Here is a 14,049-nt window from a genome sequence, read left to right on the forward strand (position 1 = left end):
GGTCCTTAACCTTTTTGATTCTAGGTCTCGTAACCAGCAGACATGCCACTCACTGCAGGAACTTCTCACCTTCAGCTACACTTTCTTGTCAAAACTACCCCACTTTTCCCGACGGCCCCGAGGAGATACTCAGGGAATCCAGTAGTAATAGCTTCGTTGAGAATTTGGAGGCAGTTTCGACAGCACTTTGGGTTGGGGGCAGGGTCAAGGGAAATGACGATTCGGGGGAACCATAGATTTGAGCCAGAGAAGTGGGATGGAAATTTTCGGAGATGGGAGGAGAAAGGAATTAGGACACTAAAAGATTTATTTCATGGGGGTCATTTTGCAGGATTGAAGGAGCTGGGAGCAAAGTATGGGCTGGAACAGGGGGAAATATTCAGATACATGCAGGTTCAAGACTTTGCCAGAAAGGAGATACAGAGCTTCCCAATAGAGCCGACCTCCACATTGCTGGAGGAGGTCCTGAAGACAGGGGGACTGGAGAAGGGGGTAGTATCGGCGGTTTATGGGGCTATTTTGGAGGAGAAGGCGCCGCTTGAAGGGATCAAGGCAAAGTGGAAGAGTTGGGAGAGGGTATGGAGGAGTTCTGGTGAGAGGTGCTCCCTGAAGGTGAACGCCTCCACCTCATGTGCGAGGTTGGGGCTGATACAGCTGAAGGTGGTATACAGAGCACACCTTGCAAGGGTGAGGATGAGCCGGCTCTTTGAGGGGGTAGACGATGTGTGTGAACGTTGCGGGGTAGGCCCCGCAAACCACGTTCATATGTTTTGGTCCTGTCCAAAGCTGGAGGATTACTGGAAGGTGTTTCGGTTAATCTCTATAGTGGTGCACGTGAAACTGGACCCGGGCCCTCGGAACGCCATTTGGGGGGGGGTGTCTGACCAGCCGGGGTTGGAAACGGGTGCGGAGGCAGATGTTGTAGCCTTCGCCTCGTTGACCAGCCAAAGGCGGATCCTGTTAGGGTGAAGATCAACCTCTCCACCCTATGCCTTGGCGGAGCGGGGGGGGGGGGGGGGGGGGGGGATCTGCTGGAATTCGTAACGCTTGAAAAGGTCAAATTTGAACTGAGGGAGTTACTCATGATGCACTTTTGAGAATTGGATCACATCATCGAACATTAGGAAGGTTGGGGGCTGGGAGGCTTGTGCGGAGGGGGACGGTATGTGTTAATGGTGACTATGGGCGATTCCTGATTCCTTTTTGTCATTTGTTTATGTTAACATGCGGGCCAATGTCTGGGGTTTGGTGGGAGGATGGGATCATTGTTATTGATATGGGAATTGACATTACATTTGTTACTGATTATTGTTTATTGTTGGGTGTAAATTTGGGAGAAAATGTGAAAAAGGAGAATAAAAAATATTTTTTAAAACAACGACCCCACTTTCAGGTAAAAAGAGCTCAAACCAAAGCCTTTGAGCTGGAGCTGCCCTGTGTGCGACCACTCACTCCATGACGGCTACCGGAAGCATCTGGAGGTAGCCGTGCCAGCAACACACACACCCCATGGGAGAATAAAAATTAAATGGCAGTTAACTCCTTCTCCCCACCCCCCTGTGTCACGATTAATGTGTAACCTTACTCCAAAGTGGTAAAACTCTTCTGATGTAAATTGCCAATATTCCTCATAAAAGTCTCTCAATTATAGAGTAATATTAATTATAAAGGCTTTTATTGAACAATTCCATTAACATGCACGTGAAGGAGAAGAATTCTTGCTTACTTATGAGAGCTTCAAGTGTCTGTCACATTTAACTGTACATAATTTTCTCTCAAGTAACAGATGAAGAATGATGAAGCCCACTGTTTAAGCACACGCCTAAATTTATTGGAAGTTAGTTGTTAGCGGAGCACCAATTACAATTATCTTTTTAAAAGGTAAAAACAAATTGATGTTTGGGCGACACAATGGTGCAGTGGTTAGCACTGATGCCTCACGGTGCTGAGGTCCCGGGATCGATTCGGGCCCCAGGTCACTGTCCGTGTGGAGTTTGCACATTCTCCACATGTCTGTGTGGGTCTCACCCCTACAACCCAAGGATGTGCAGGGTTGGTGGATTGGCCACAAAACAATTGCCCTTTAATTGGAAAAAAAGAATTGAGTACTCTAGATTTATTTTTAAAAATGAATTGATGTTTGTTCAATTGTTAATCTCTACACAGGATTTAGTGGTAGCCAGAACATAACCATAATTAGTGCAAATGTGAAAATGGTTACAGTAAGTAGTCATGGTGATTAATTCCAACGCTGGACAGTTAATACGCAGTGCAATGCAGTTATTGAGAACGCCCACATTGTCAGATCGAACACCTCTGGACAAAAGCTTGCGCTAGTCTTCAAACTCGTATCTCCAGATAGTGATGTCCCCATCATCACTGCATGATGCCAACAGCCCTGCTTGCTTTGGGTTCCATGCCACACAGTTGACATCCTGAGCGTGTGCTTTTGGAATGTGCGCCGTGAGTGAAAAGGTGGGTTGGTGTGGGTCCGAGCCAGGATCCTCCTCAAATATCCTGACTGCATCATCACCACATGCAGTTGCAATAGCATCAGTCATGTGACACCTGAAAGGATGAAGGAATGTGAACAGTTTGGAAAAGCTGGGGTTATTAGACAATCTAACAAGATTTGAGAGTTGCTCAAAATGAAGGGTTTCCAGAGTAAATAGAGAGCAACTGTATTTAGTGGCATAACAGTCAGTAAAGAGAGCAGCAGATTCAATATAAGCAATTGCATAAATATTCCAAGTCCAGAAAACAAATTACACGCCTCTGTGGAAAGATCAGGGAATTGCAACTCTGAACAGTTCCATAACAGAAGTCACAATGGGCCAAATGGCTTCCTTGTGTTACGTATCACATAATTTATCAGTGAAAAGGAGGTTTGCATTTTCATCAATCATTAAAGTATTTGAAATAAGGAACTTTCCTAGGGGTGGGTTACCAACACAACAATGACTCTGAACTTACCAGGAGATGTCATAGATGGGCCGTGTGTGAAACCCAGATAGGGTGCAGATACACTTCCAGGACAGATCTGATCCACTGCAGACCACACCTGCACCAAAAAGATAATCATATTTGAGGTTCTGTCACGGCACAAAGTATCAACACATAGTGGAATTCTTCCCATGGGGAAACAGCAGAAAAATAATTTTCACTGGTTCTAATTGAATTCTTTTTGCCTGGAACAAAATGTGCCATTTGTTCACCACATTTTAGCGTCATTAATCACATCTGCATGCTGCTTCCACACAAAATAAAACAGATTGACACTTTCATTTTGTGTGTTCCAAAAATAATTCAGCAGTAATCTGCTCCTCATGCTGCTATATAATTTTATTTGGGCTTGAATACTTTGACCTTCTGAATATCGCCTCAGAAACCATCTTAACTGTGACCAAGTTATTTAGGTGTCCAAGCTTCTGTTCAACAAACAACATTTTTTTTGCAAAAGTGATTACATTTTTCCTCAGAACTGAAAAGGAGCAGGTGGTAGGTTTAATAGAGGCAATGCCAATGTATCTGTTTGTGTAATAGCACATTTGCAAACAGGTTCCGGTATCAGCATAAGGCTATCTCGACGATTGAGATTGTATCAATCAAATGGTCACAATTCATCCTTTTGCAGGATCAACTGAAAAATAAACTAGGGCTGCATCGTGCTCAGTCCAGCTTTTTTACCTTGTTCATTGCCAGGCCTGTATGCTTTCCAGATTTTCACAGTTTTGTCATCGCTGCAAGATACCAAACGTTCCCCTGTTTTATCAAAAGCAATACTCCAAACTGTAGACTCATGACCTTCAAGAGTGCTGACACAGACCCAATCATCATCTTCCTCCTTGTACAATTTAATGCTGTTATCATAGCTTCCAGAAGCCAGGAGCTAGTGTTGAATTCAGAAATATACATAATAATTTGAAAGTTATACAGTCCTGACTACATTGCACCATATGAAAAGGGCCATTTGACTCTGGCTTGCTGCATATATTTATATATAAATACATATACATATATTATATACCATACAACATCAGGAGGGTCAGAGACTGCAAATAAGGCATGCTTGCATCGGAAGCTCTTACCTCTCCATTTGGGTGCCAGATTACATGTTTGACATCCTGGGTATGAGCATTCAGTACACTCACGCACTCGTAGTCATCTTCCTCATCCACTAAAATGCAAATGAGACTAGTCAGCAACAGTTCCTGATACAGCAACCTCACTCAACTGGACTGTGCTGCGATGTCTCAGCAAGCAGGTAACTAGTTTTGGAATCCGAGGAAATGGCAAGCACTTGGGTTTACAAAATATACATGGCATTTTGGTTTATTAACGGCCTTCAACTCAACCCTTGTTCATGAGATTTGTATGATCACACAGGATCAGGAATAGCTCCTTCAGTCCAGTGAGCTTGGAGGTCATTTCAACCAGATCATAGTCGATTGATATCCCAATCCACTGACCGACCTGCATAATTATTCCTCAATAACTTTACCTGACTGCTTTTAGATTCACTTGAAATTGACCTGATTTTAGCATAACTTCCTCATATTTCAGTTCATTAAGATAAATGCCAAAATTCCATAACATTCCAGAATGCTAGCTTTTGAAATTTTTAGGACTAGCATCTGAGCTTTGAGTTATTGGTGAACAATGAGCTTGTCCAAATTTTCATTTGCTGGGGAAGTACATGTTGCCATTTTTATGTCACTCTTTGAGCCAATGGGCAAATTTCAGAAAGATAAACGTTTGGCACCACGTTAAACATGAATTGTGAAATAAAGTTGAAGTATCAAGAAACAACTTGCTGAGCATAAAATAAAAGGAATGTCAAAACAATAAATTAATAACCAAGAGTAATTAAGATCAGTAAGAGAATACGAGTGTGACCGAGTCTGTTTGTCCGATTCACCCACAATCTCTTGATGCTGAATTGTTCACACTCAACCATTGTGTGAAGGGGTGTGATTGTGGTGTTGGTGTATGGGGATAAAGGCGAGTGGCAATACGGAGACTGTGAATGAGTCAAACACACACAATCCCACACTCTTAACTGCTTCTCACCCACATTTGCTGCTGAGAGGCTCATGAGTGCAGTTTCTTTCAGAATCTTCCACTCCACTTCCCATTATTCTGAAAACTGCTGCCAGGACCACATTGGACGGGGCTACTTGGGCCACGTGCTCAACAAGGCTCGCGTACATGGATGCACAAAATTCTTTACTCCTCGTCCTTAGTTTAGAAAATGCTCCAATTTGTCATTCTTGTATGCAAAGTGTTTGATCTTGTTCTTCAGTATCATAAATTCCGCATGCCAGTTTTTCCACTTGTAACCTGTCTTTGTCTTTCTGCAACTTTCTCCTCCAATCTACACATCGTCCTGTTCTCTTGCTTGGTGTCCTGTGTATAGTGTACAATCCTTTGTCCAAATCATTGATATAAATTGAGTTTTTAACGGGCTTACCTCCCCACCATATCTCATATCACCCCACAAAATGGGAGCAAAAACAGGTCATTTGGCCCATCAAGCCTGCTCCGCCGTTAAGTAAGACCATGGCTATGTTTGTGTTTTCTACCACGCCCTGCCTCCTCCTCCGGGTCAATAACGTTTGATTCCCTCACGTAACAAGAATCTATCTACCTGTTTTTAAAATATTCAAAGGCCCTGCCTCCACCGTTTACTGTGGAAGACACTGAAAGAAACAAATTCTGCTAATTTTGATCTTAACTCACGACCCCTGATTTCAAGAATAATAATCTTTATTGTCACAAGTAGGCCTACATTAACACTGCAATGAAGTTACTGTGAAAATCCCCGAGTCGCCACATTCCGGCACCTGTTCGGGTACACAGAGGGAGAATTCAGAATGTCCAATTGACCCAACAAACAGCATGTCTTTCGGGACTTTAACTGTATTGACAAGCTAACAATTTTAAAACAGTGCTCCCTAATTCTGGACTCAACCACAAAAGGAAATATCTTTTCCTCTTGTCACCTTGTTAAAACAGTTAAGGGTCTTGTATATTTCAATGAAGTCACCCCTCACTCTTCTAAACTCCTGTGGAAACAAGCCCAGTCTGTCCAAGCTTTCTTCATAAGACAACCCGCTCATTCCAGCTATTAATATTGTAAACCACCTCCAATGCATTTTACATCCTTCCTTCAATATGGACACCAAATCTGCAACAGTATTCGCGATATGGTCTCATAATGGTTATGGTGTTCGGGCCGGAAAGTGGAGCTGAGTCCACAAAAGATCAGCCATGATCTCATTGAATGGCAGAGCACGCTCGAGGGGCCAGATGGCCTACTCCTGCTCCTAGTTCCTATGTTCTTATAACTGGAGCATAATATCATCCTTACTTTTATTTTCAAATAAAGGTAAAGTTGGCATAATCCCAGATGACCTTAGGCTGCTTTCCCCTTTGAGGGGGAGAGCTGACAGGTGGTGATTTGACCTGAGAATCACCACACCTCAGGCCAGGGGTAAGGTTGAGAAGATGGGTCTTCATGAATAACCTCAGATGGTGCAGGGATTATTCAATTATTCTTGTCATGAAGGGTAGCCTTCTTATTTACTTGCTGTCCGCGCGCACCATCTTTTTGTGACTCATGTGCTCGAACACCGAGATCCATCTACTGCACCTCAAAATTCTGCAGCCATTCTCCATTTAAGTCTGCTTTTTTAAATTCTTGCTGCCAAAGCGAACAACTTCGCATAGAATTACAGACCCTTGCAGCATGGAAGGATGTTATTTGGTCCCTCTGCAGCAGATGGTAAAGAGCTCTCTAGCCTAATCACACTTTTAACCTCTTCGTCTGAGTCAGTTCAAGTGCACAACCAAGTACTTTTTAAATGGCATGAGAGTTTTTGCCTCTGCCACCCTTTCAGACAGATATTGCAGATTCTTTGCATGCAGTCTCTTTTACGAGGGCATATTTGATTAAATATTCTCTCACCTTCCCAAACCCACACACTTTTATCCCGGCTGCATGTTGCGAGGAGACTGCCCGATGGAGCCCAGGCGACAGACTTCACTTCATTCTCATGCCCTTCCAGAGTTGTCAAGAGCTGTCAAAAGAAAACAATCAGGGTGACGTGCAAGATCTATTCCCGTGAAGAAACAACATAATACAGGAATAAAAGGCGACACGGTGACGCAGTGGTTAGCACTGCTGCCTCACAGCGCTGAGGACCCGGGTTCAATCCCGGCCCCGGGTTACCGTCCGTGTGGAGTTTGCGCATTCTCCCCGTGGCTGCGTGGGTCTCACCGCCCACAACCCAAAGATGTACCGGGTCGTGAATTGGCCGTACTAAATTGCCCCATAATTTGGGGGGGGGGGGGGGGGGGGGAGTTGGTACTTCAAATTTACTTCAAGAAAAAATACAGGAATGAACACGTTTTGCCGGAATCGTGTTTGATCTGTCAAAGAAAGGTTGAGACCCAAAGCCCGAAGGAGCATGGTGGTTAGCACAACCCTAACCCTAGCACGGTAGCATGGTGGTTAGCTTCACAGCTCCAGGGTCCCAGGTTCAGTTCCCGGCTGGGTCACTGTCTGTGTGGAGTCTGCACGTCCTCCCCGTGTGTGCGTGGGTTTCCTCCCACAGTCCAAAGATGTGCCGGTTAGGTGGATTGGCCAGGCTAAATTGCCCGTAGTGTCCTTAAAAAAAAGTAAGGTTACGGGTATAGGGTGGATACGTGGGTTTGAGTAGGGTGGTCATTGCTCGGCACAACATCGAGGGCCGAAGGGCCTGTTCTGTGCTGTACTATGTTCTATGAGTTCAACCTTCACTCAGCTCCTGGCAGCAGGGCTCCACCATCCCTTCCAGCCCCGCTCTGAATGTTAGGGGTGCGCTACCTCAAATCCATCCTCCTTCTTCCTCCAGATGCAGGTGGTGGCATCGAAGCTGACCGAGGCCAGGTAGTTGCTGCAGGGCGACCAGGAGACCTTCCGCACGGTGCGCTGGTGCCCATCTTCCAGCAGGCACTTGCACTGCCAGGCCGGCCCTGAGTGACAGAGAGAGACGGAGAGGATGTTGATCATTAAATGAGTCCAGGCCCCGCGTCTGGCTCCCGCTCCCGCTCCCTCCCGCCGAACCCGCTCCCACCTTCTCTGGCCCAGATGCGCACAGACCGATCGCCTCCGCACGAAGCCAGCAGCGTCCCGCTCGGGCTCCAGGCCACATTCCAGGCCCGGGAGTCGGGGTGCGCCTGGAAGCGCAACTCCAACGCCAACCGCCGCCTCATCCTCGCGCCGCGCGCCACATGCAAGCCCCGCCTCCTCGCCTCTCGCCCCGCCCTCCGGTTGGTTGGAGGACCAACGCCGGAGCCGAGTCCAATTGGCGAGGAGCCGCCGTCAATCAGACGGCGGGGCGACCAATCACCGCTCCGCCCCCACCCACTCGCGCGTCACGTGCAAGGCGAGGGCGGTCGTTTGGTGGGGAACAGGACATTGCGCGCGCGGCTCGGGACAGCCGGATATCTCTACCCCCCCCCGGCCCCTAACCTCTCTCCAATCTTCTCAATTATCGGCGGTCGGAGCCCTTCGTCGTTCGCACGGGGACCGGAGCGGAGGATGTACGGACCCGCGGGAACCGGTGTGTCAGGATCGCGCCGGCGGCCGGGCGCTGGGGGCGCGCTCCCCAAGCACACGGAGCGGAGCCTGGCGTCGGCGGTGCCGGGCGCGCTCTCGGTGACCGCGCTGTGCACGGCGCTGGCTGAGCCGGCCTGGCTGCGCGCCCACGGCGGCACCTGCCCGCGCCTGGAGCTCGGCGTCGCCGATGTGCTGGGACGGCTGGACTCGGCGCTACTGGAAGGTAATGGGAGTGATGGGGTGTGAGGGTTTGGCCTCAGTGCCGCCTGGCAGGCGATCCTGCCTCTGATACCTGGGTGGTGACTCAGGATTAAAACCTCCGCCGTTAAATAGCTTCCCCGCATTCCTGACTCAGCCTCCAGGTGAGAGGTTGTGCCACTGGATACTGTTCATTAGAAGGTCTGAGTTTAACATCTCATCTGAAACATCAAAGTCCAACAGGCTTTTTTGTAATCACGAGCTTTCGGAGCGGCGCTCCTCTGAAGGAGCTCACCTGATGAAGGAGCTGCGCTCCGAAAGCTCGTGATTCAAAACAAACCTGTTGGGACTTTAGGGGGCCTCACGGTAGCATGGTGGTTAGCATCAATGCTTCACAGCTCCAAGGTCCCAGGTTCGATTCCCGGCTGGGTCACTGTCTGTGTGGAGTCTGCACGTCCTCCCCGTGTGTGCGTGGGTTTCCTCCGGGTGCTCCAGTTTCCTCCCACAGTCCAAAGATGTGCGGGTTAGGTGGATTGGCCATGCTAAATTGCCCGTAGTATAAGGTTAATGGGGGGATTGTTGGGTTACGGGTATGTGGGTTTAAGTAGGGTGATCATTGCTCGGCACAACATCGAGGGCCGAAGGGCCTGTTCTGTGCTGTACTGTTCTATGTTCTATTAACCTGGTGTTGTGAGACTGCTCACTGCACCCACCCCAGTCCAGCGCCAGCATCTCCACATCGTCTGAAACATGGCACCTCTGTGTGGCACTCCCCCCGCTGCTCCACTGTCTGCGAGTAGATTTGAACTCCACTTTTGACAAGACGAGAATGCCACTCTCAGCCACAGCAGGCTCTCAACTCGGTTTATTTTTATCGTTTTGCTGTTTAATGCGTGAAGATGTCTGATATGTAACCCGCCCCCTCTCTCTCTCTCTGCAGATTATTGTATGAACCCTCAGACTGTGCTCCTGCTGCGGGTCATTGGTGCCTTCTGTTTCCTGGGGATCCTTTGCAGTTTGTCTGCTTTTCTACTTGACGTGTTTGGACCAAAACACCCAGCATTGAAAATTACCCGCAGATATGCCTTTGCTCATATTCTCACCGGTAAGTGCAAGTGATACCAATGTGCCAAAAACTGTTTGGAAACTGAGTGTTTATTTTTATTTTTTTTGCCCAATTAATTTGTCCCAATTAAGGGACAATTTAGTATCACCAGTCCACCTACACTGCACATCTTTCGGTTTTGGGGGGGCGAGACTCACACACGGGGAGAATGTGCAAATTCCACACAGACAGTGACCCATCACTGGGATTGAACCTGGGACCTTGGCGCCGCGAGACAGCAGTGTTAACCACTGCACCACCGTGCTGCCCTGGGTGTTCTTTATTTTTAATATTTATACAACCATTTTGCAAATTGCTTTTGAAAAGATGAGTGCAGCTCATCTCAGCCGTGACTATTTGGCAGGAAGACTTTTTATTTCAACAAACAGGATGATACAGCATGAACGTGTTTCACAAAGGCACAGATTTCCCACTCAACTCGTACCTATTTTGGCTATGCTGATGAGAGGTCTAAAGATCAGGAGGCCCCTCAGATTGTCAGAGTAAAATATCTTTGTTCTCCTCTTACATGCATATTGAGAGTGCTTCCTCTGTCACTTTGAATTGTGATTGTGCTGCCATCATTTTAACATATTATGGGACTTTTTCCTGGCGCATACCCTCTTGCTTCACTCACTGTCTTTATTTATTATTACCAGTTCTGCAGTGTGCCACGGTGATTGGGTTCTGTTACTGGGCATCCGAGTTGATCCTAGCACTTCAGCAGCAGCACAAGAAATACCATGGATCCCGTGTCTTTGTGACCTTTGCAGTTAGCTTTTACTTGGTGGCAGGTGCCGGAGGAGCATCCATCTTGGCAACAGCTGCTAACCTTCTGCGGCACTACCCAACAGAGGAAGAGGAACAAGCACTGGAACTGCTGTCAGAAATGGAAGAGAACGAACCATACCCTGTTGAATATGAGATTGTCAACCAGTTCCAGCCTCCCCCTGCATACACACCTTGAATATCAAGACACATCACTATTTTCTCATCATCAATCTCACTTCACTTGACTCTCAGAACTTGTCCCTTCTGTTCATTTAAAGTTTTCATCTGGAGCAGCTACCTCCGATCCCTCATCATCCTTGCAGTTCAATTCGTGTGTTGGGGACCAGAAATTACGGTCATCCCAAAGCTACAAGTCTATTGATTGCTGTGCTCACTTTCTCATTCCTGATGGATGACAAAATACATTGTTGAAGCGGTTGGAGTTCTCAACTGTATCACCATACTTCATCCAGAGGCAGTATCTTTTTAACTTGGATAGGCTGAATTTGAACATTTGTAAAAGTTAAATGTTTTTATAGACTTTTTAAAGCTTTTCTATTTCAGTGCTTGAAATAAACTAGAATTGTGCAGTGCTTCTGTTATTGCATTATTTACTATACTCACAAGCACTTTGTATTATTTAAGTGGAATTTTTAGACTTCTTAAAGTTAACATTCTTTTACAAGAGGTGTATGTAAATATTTTGTCCATGTTTCCCCATGGCAAGATGCATGCCAGTCAAAAGGATACTGTCTCTGCTTTCGCTCATTGTGATCTCTTAGTGTTCACTCACTTGCAAAATGTACTCTCGTTCCTGATTTAAGCCCGGAGAATATCCCCCATTGATTCAGTCATTTAAGTGCCAGCACTGAATTCATGGGAGCCTATCAGCAGTATGGGGATTTGAGTTTACAATTGTTCACAGCATGGATTTGTCCAATTTTTCAGTTTGTGTCAAGCTGTTGAATTGAAAATGATTAGTACTGCAAGTCTGACTGCTGGCATTGCTGGAAATAGTGTCTGTTACCCTTCCCTACTCCCATTTTGGATGAGAGGAAGAAAACACTATCAGGTCGACAGTAATATCATGGTTAGCTTTTAGAATTATACAGCAAAGCAATGTGAGTCCATATAACTGTTTCATAGAGTCAGCAGAAATAATCTGACATCCACCCACTTAGGGATATATATTACAATTCGTGAAAGTTACATCAAAGAGGCATATTTCTTAAGAGGGCACGTGTTAAATTCCCTATTCCAAACCTCTATGTCAAGTTTAAAAACAGAAGTTCACATAAAATAAATCAGTATACAAGAAATATTAACAGTCTACAAGGTGTTTAAGTGGTGTACCAAATGCAATGTGTTGACACACAACCAGCCATTCACATGCAATATCCTCACTCCCTCAAAACAAATGAACCATGGATTTGGGGAGACACTGTGCCTGGGTGTGGCAAAATTTCATGGGCTACAAGAAAAGGTCAATCTTGTGATGTGCCTCACTGGTTGATATAACACTGGACATCTGTTTGCGAAAAATCTGCGTGCTCACCACAAATAGATTTTCTTTTTGTACAATCCTTCTGACAGATTCTTGGATGTTCTTCTGCTGTCCAACCGGTGACTGATAACTGGAAGCAGATGACATATTGAATTGGGATGGGGCGGGTATTATGCAGCCAAAACCATTCTCTTTCCCTCTAAATCCCTGCAGGCATTTTAAATTATGGAAGTTCAGAGAGTGAACATTAAGGCAGCACGGTAGCATTGTGGATAGCACAATTGCTTCACAGCTCCAGGTTCGATTCCGGCTTGGGTCACTGTCTGTGCGGAGTCTGCACATCCCGTGTGCGCGGGGGTTTCCTCTGGGTGCTCTGGTTTCCTCCCACAGTCCAAAGATGTGCAGGTTAGGTGGATTGGCCATGATAAATTGCCCTTAATGTTGGGTGGGGTTATGGGGATACGGTGGAGGTTTTGACCTTGGGTAGGGTGCTCTTTCCAAGAGCCGGTGCAGATTCGATGGGCCGAATGGCCTCCTGCACTAAATTCTATGATCTGTGAGGAAAATTTAAATCAAGAAATTAAGGCAAAATGCATTTAGAATGCCTCAGTTCTGAGTGGAACAAAACTTCCAGCCATCACGAACAAGATAGACAGAAATTAGACAATAACTGTTGGCTGTTCAGTAACTTTCTCTCTCAGCATTGATTTTCCAGATAGCAGCAACACTCTCTATCCCTGACTCAAACAATCTTATCTGATTGACACTATAATCAGAGGAAGAATAGTTTAAAAGTGTATAGAATCTGTGCCAAATCCTTTGCATGATGTCTGCTAAATCAGTGCCAGGGACGAAAGAAAATGCAAGATAAATTCTGCTGTGGAAAGGTTGTCTTAAGTCTGTACAGCTGATGACTTTTATTAAATGTTGAATTACAAGCCAAAGAGTGACACTGGATGGTACAAATCTCATTGATTATTAACAATAATCCATTTGAAGTAGCAATCGTGTGGATTTTAATTATTCAAATTGAAAGCTGCTGGCCCAGGGTCCAGCTGCAGTTCCAGCTTAGATAGAGCCGACCTTGCTTCTGCAACGGAGATCTGGGGAATTTTTACATGTCAGACCATTTGAGTGGATTGCAAGACATTCTGGACATGGGTGACAATATTTTATAATTTCAGAAAGTTCCTCCATTTTTTGATTTGGGTTTTTAATCACATCATTTATTGGTGTCGAAAGAAAATCTTAATTGGGGCAGCACGGTGGCGCAGTGGTTAAGATTGCTGCCTCACGGCACCGAGGTCCCAGGTTCGATCCCGGCCCTGGGTCACTGTCCGTGTGGAGTTTGCACATTGTCCCTGTGTTTGCGTGGGTTTCATCCCCACAACCCAAAATGTGCAGGCCAGGTGGATTGGCCACGCTAAACTAAATTGCCCCTTAATTGCAAAAAATTAATTGGATACTCTAAATTTATTAAAACAAAAATCTTAATAGTTAGAATTAAACTGCTGCTAGTTTTCTGGCAGAATTAGTTTTTTTTAACCATTAACTGGCAATGTCAGTTCGTGAACTTTGAACAAACGGGAGGAGAGCTTGTGGAAATGCCACCTTAAAAAAGAGCACACATGGAGGAAGAAATTCATATTTATCTCACTTTTACTGCCTCAGCCAGTTCCCAAGCAGCTGACCAATGACATTTTTGCAGTTTAATCAGTGCTGTAGTATGAGGAAATACAGTTGCCAAATTGCACATAGGAATGAGAAAATAATTACGTCATAGTTGTGGTAGCATTGTTTGAAGGATAACTCTCAAGTTGGGAACCAGGGAGAATGTGGCATTCTTGGAAAAGTACCGTTTGTCCTGTT

At 45.8% G+C, this 14,049-nt stretch overlaps 2 protein-coding genes across 2 annotated transcripts; one reads left to right on the forward strand and one right to left on the reverse strand.

Moving 5' to 3' along the window:
• Positions 1 to 1,653: 1,653 nt before the first annotated feature.
• On the reverse strand, positions 1,654 to 8,301 carry ciao1 (cytosolic iron-sulfur assembly component 1). The gene is made up of 7 exons (XM_038785479.1): positions 8,118 to 8,301; positions 7,868 to 8,016; positions 6,968 to 7,079; positions 4,089 to 4,177; positions 3,688 to 3,889; positions 2,974 to 3,061; positions 1,654 to 2,568 (listed from the first exon to the last, which is right to left on the reverse strand). Exons 1-7 carry the CDS (start codon positions 8,254 to 8,256, stop codon positions 2,334 to 2,336), a joined length of 1,014 nt encoding a protein of 337 aa, XP_038641407.1. The 5' UTR covers positions 8,257 to 8,301; the 3' UTR covers positions 1,654 to 2,333.
• Positions 8,302 to 8,428: 127 nt separating this feature from the next.
• Positions 8,429 to 11,997, forward strand: tmem127 (transmembrane protein 127). The gene is made up of 3 exons (XM_038785326.1): positions 8,429 to 8,825; positions 9,741 to 9,905; positions 10,565 to 11,997. The coding sequence occupies exons 1-3, from the start codon at positions 8,585 to 8,587 to the stop codon at positions 10,870 to 10,872; spliced, it is 714 nt and encodes a 237-aa protein (XP_038641254.1). The 5' UTR covers positions 8,429 to 8,584; the 3' UTR covers positions 10,873 to 11,997.
• Positions 11,998 to 14,049: the final 2,052 nt, after the last annotated feature.

Source organism: Scyliorhinus canicula, chromosome 26 (genome assembly GCF_902713615.1).
Source record: "Scyliorhinus canicula chromosome 26, sScyCan1.1, whole genome shotgun sequence".
In the NCBI taxonomy this organism is placed as follows: Eukaryota; Metazoa; Chordata; class Chondrichthyes; order Carcharhiniformes; family Scyliorhinidae; genus Scyliorhinus; species Scyliorhinus canicula.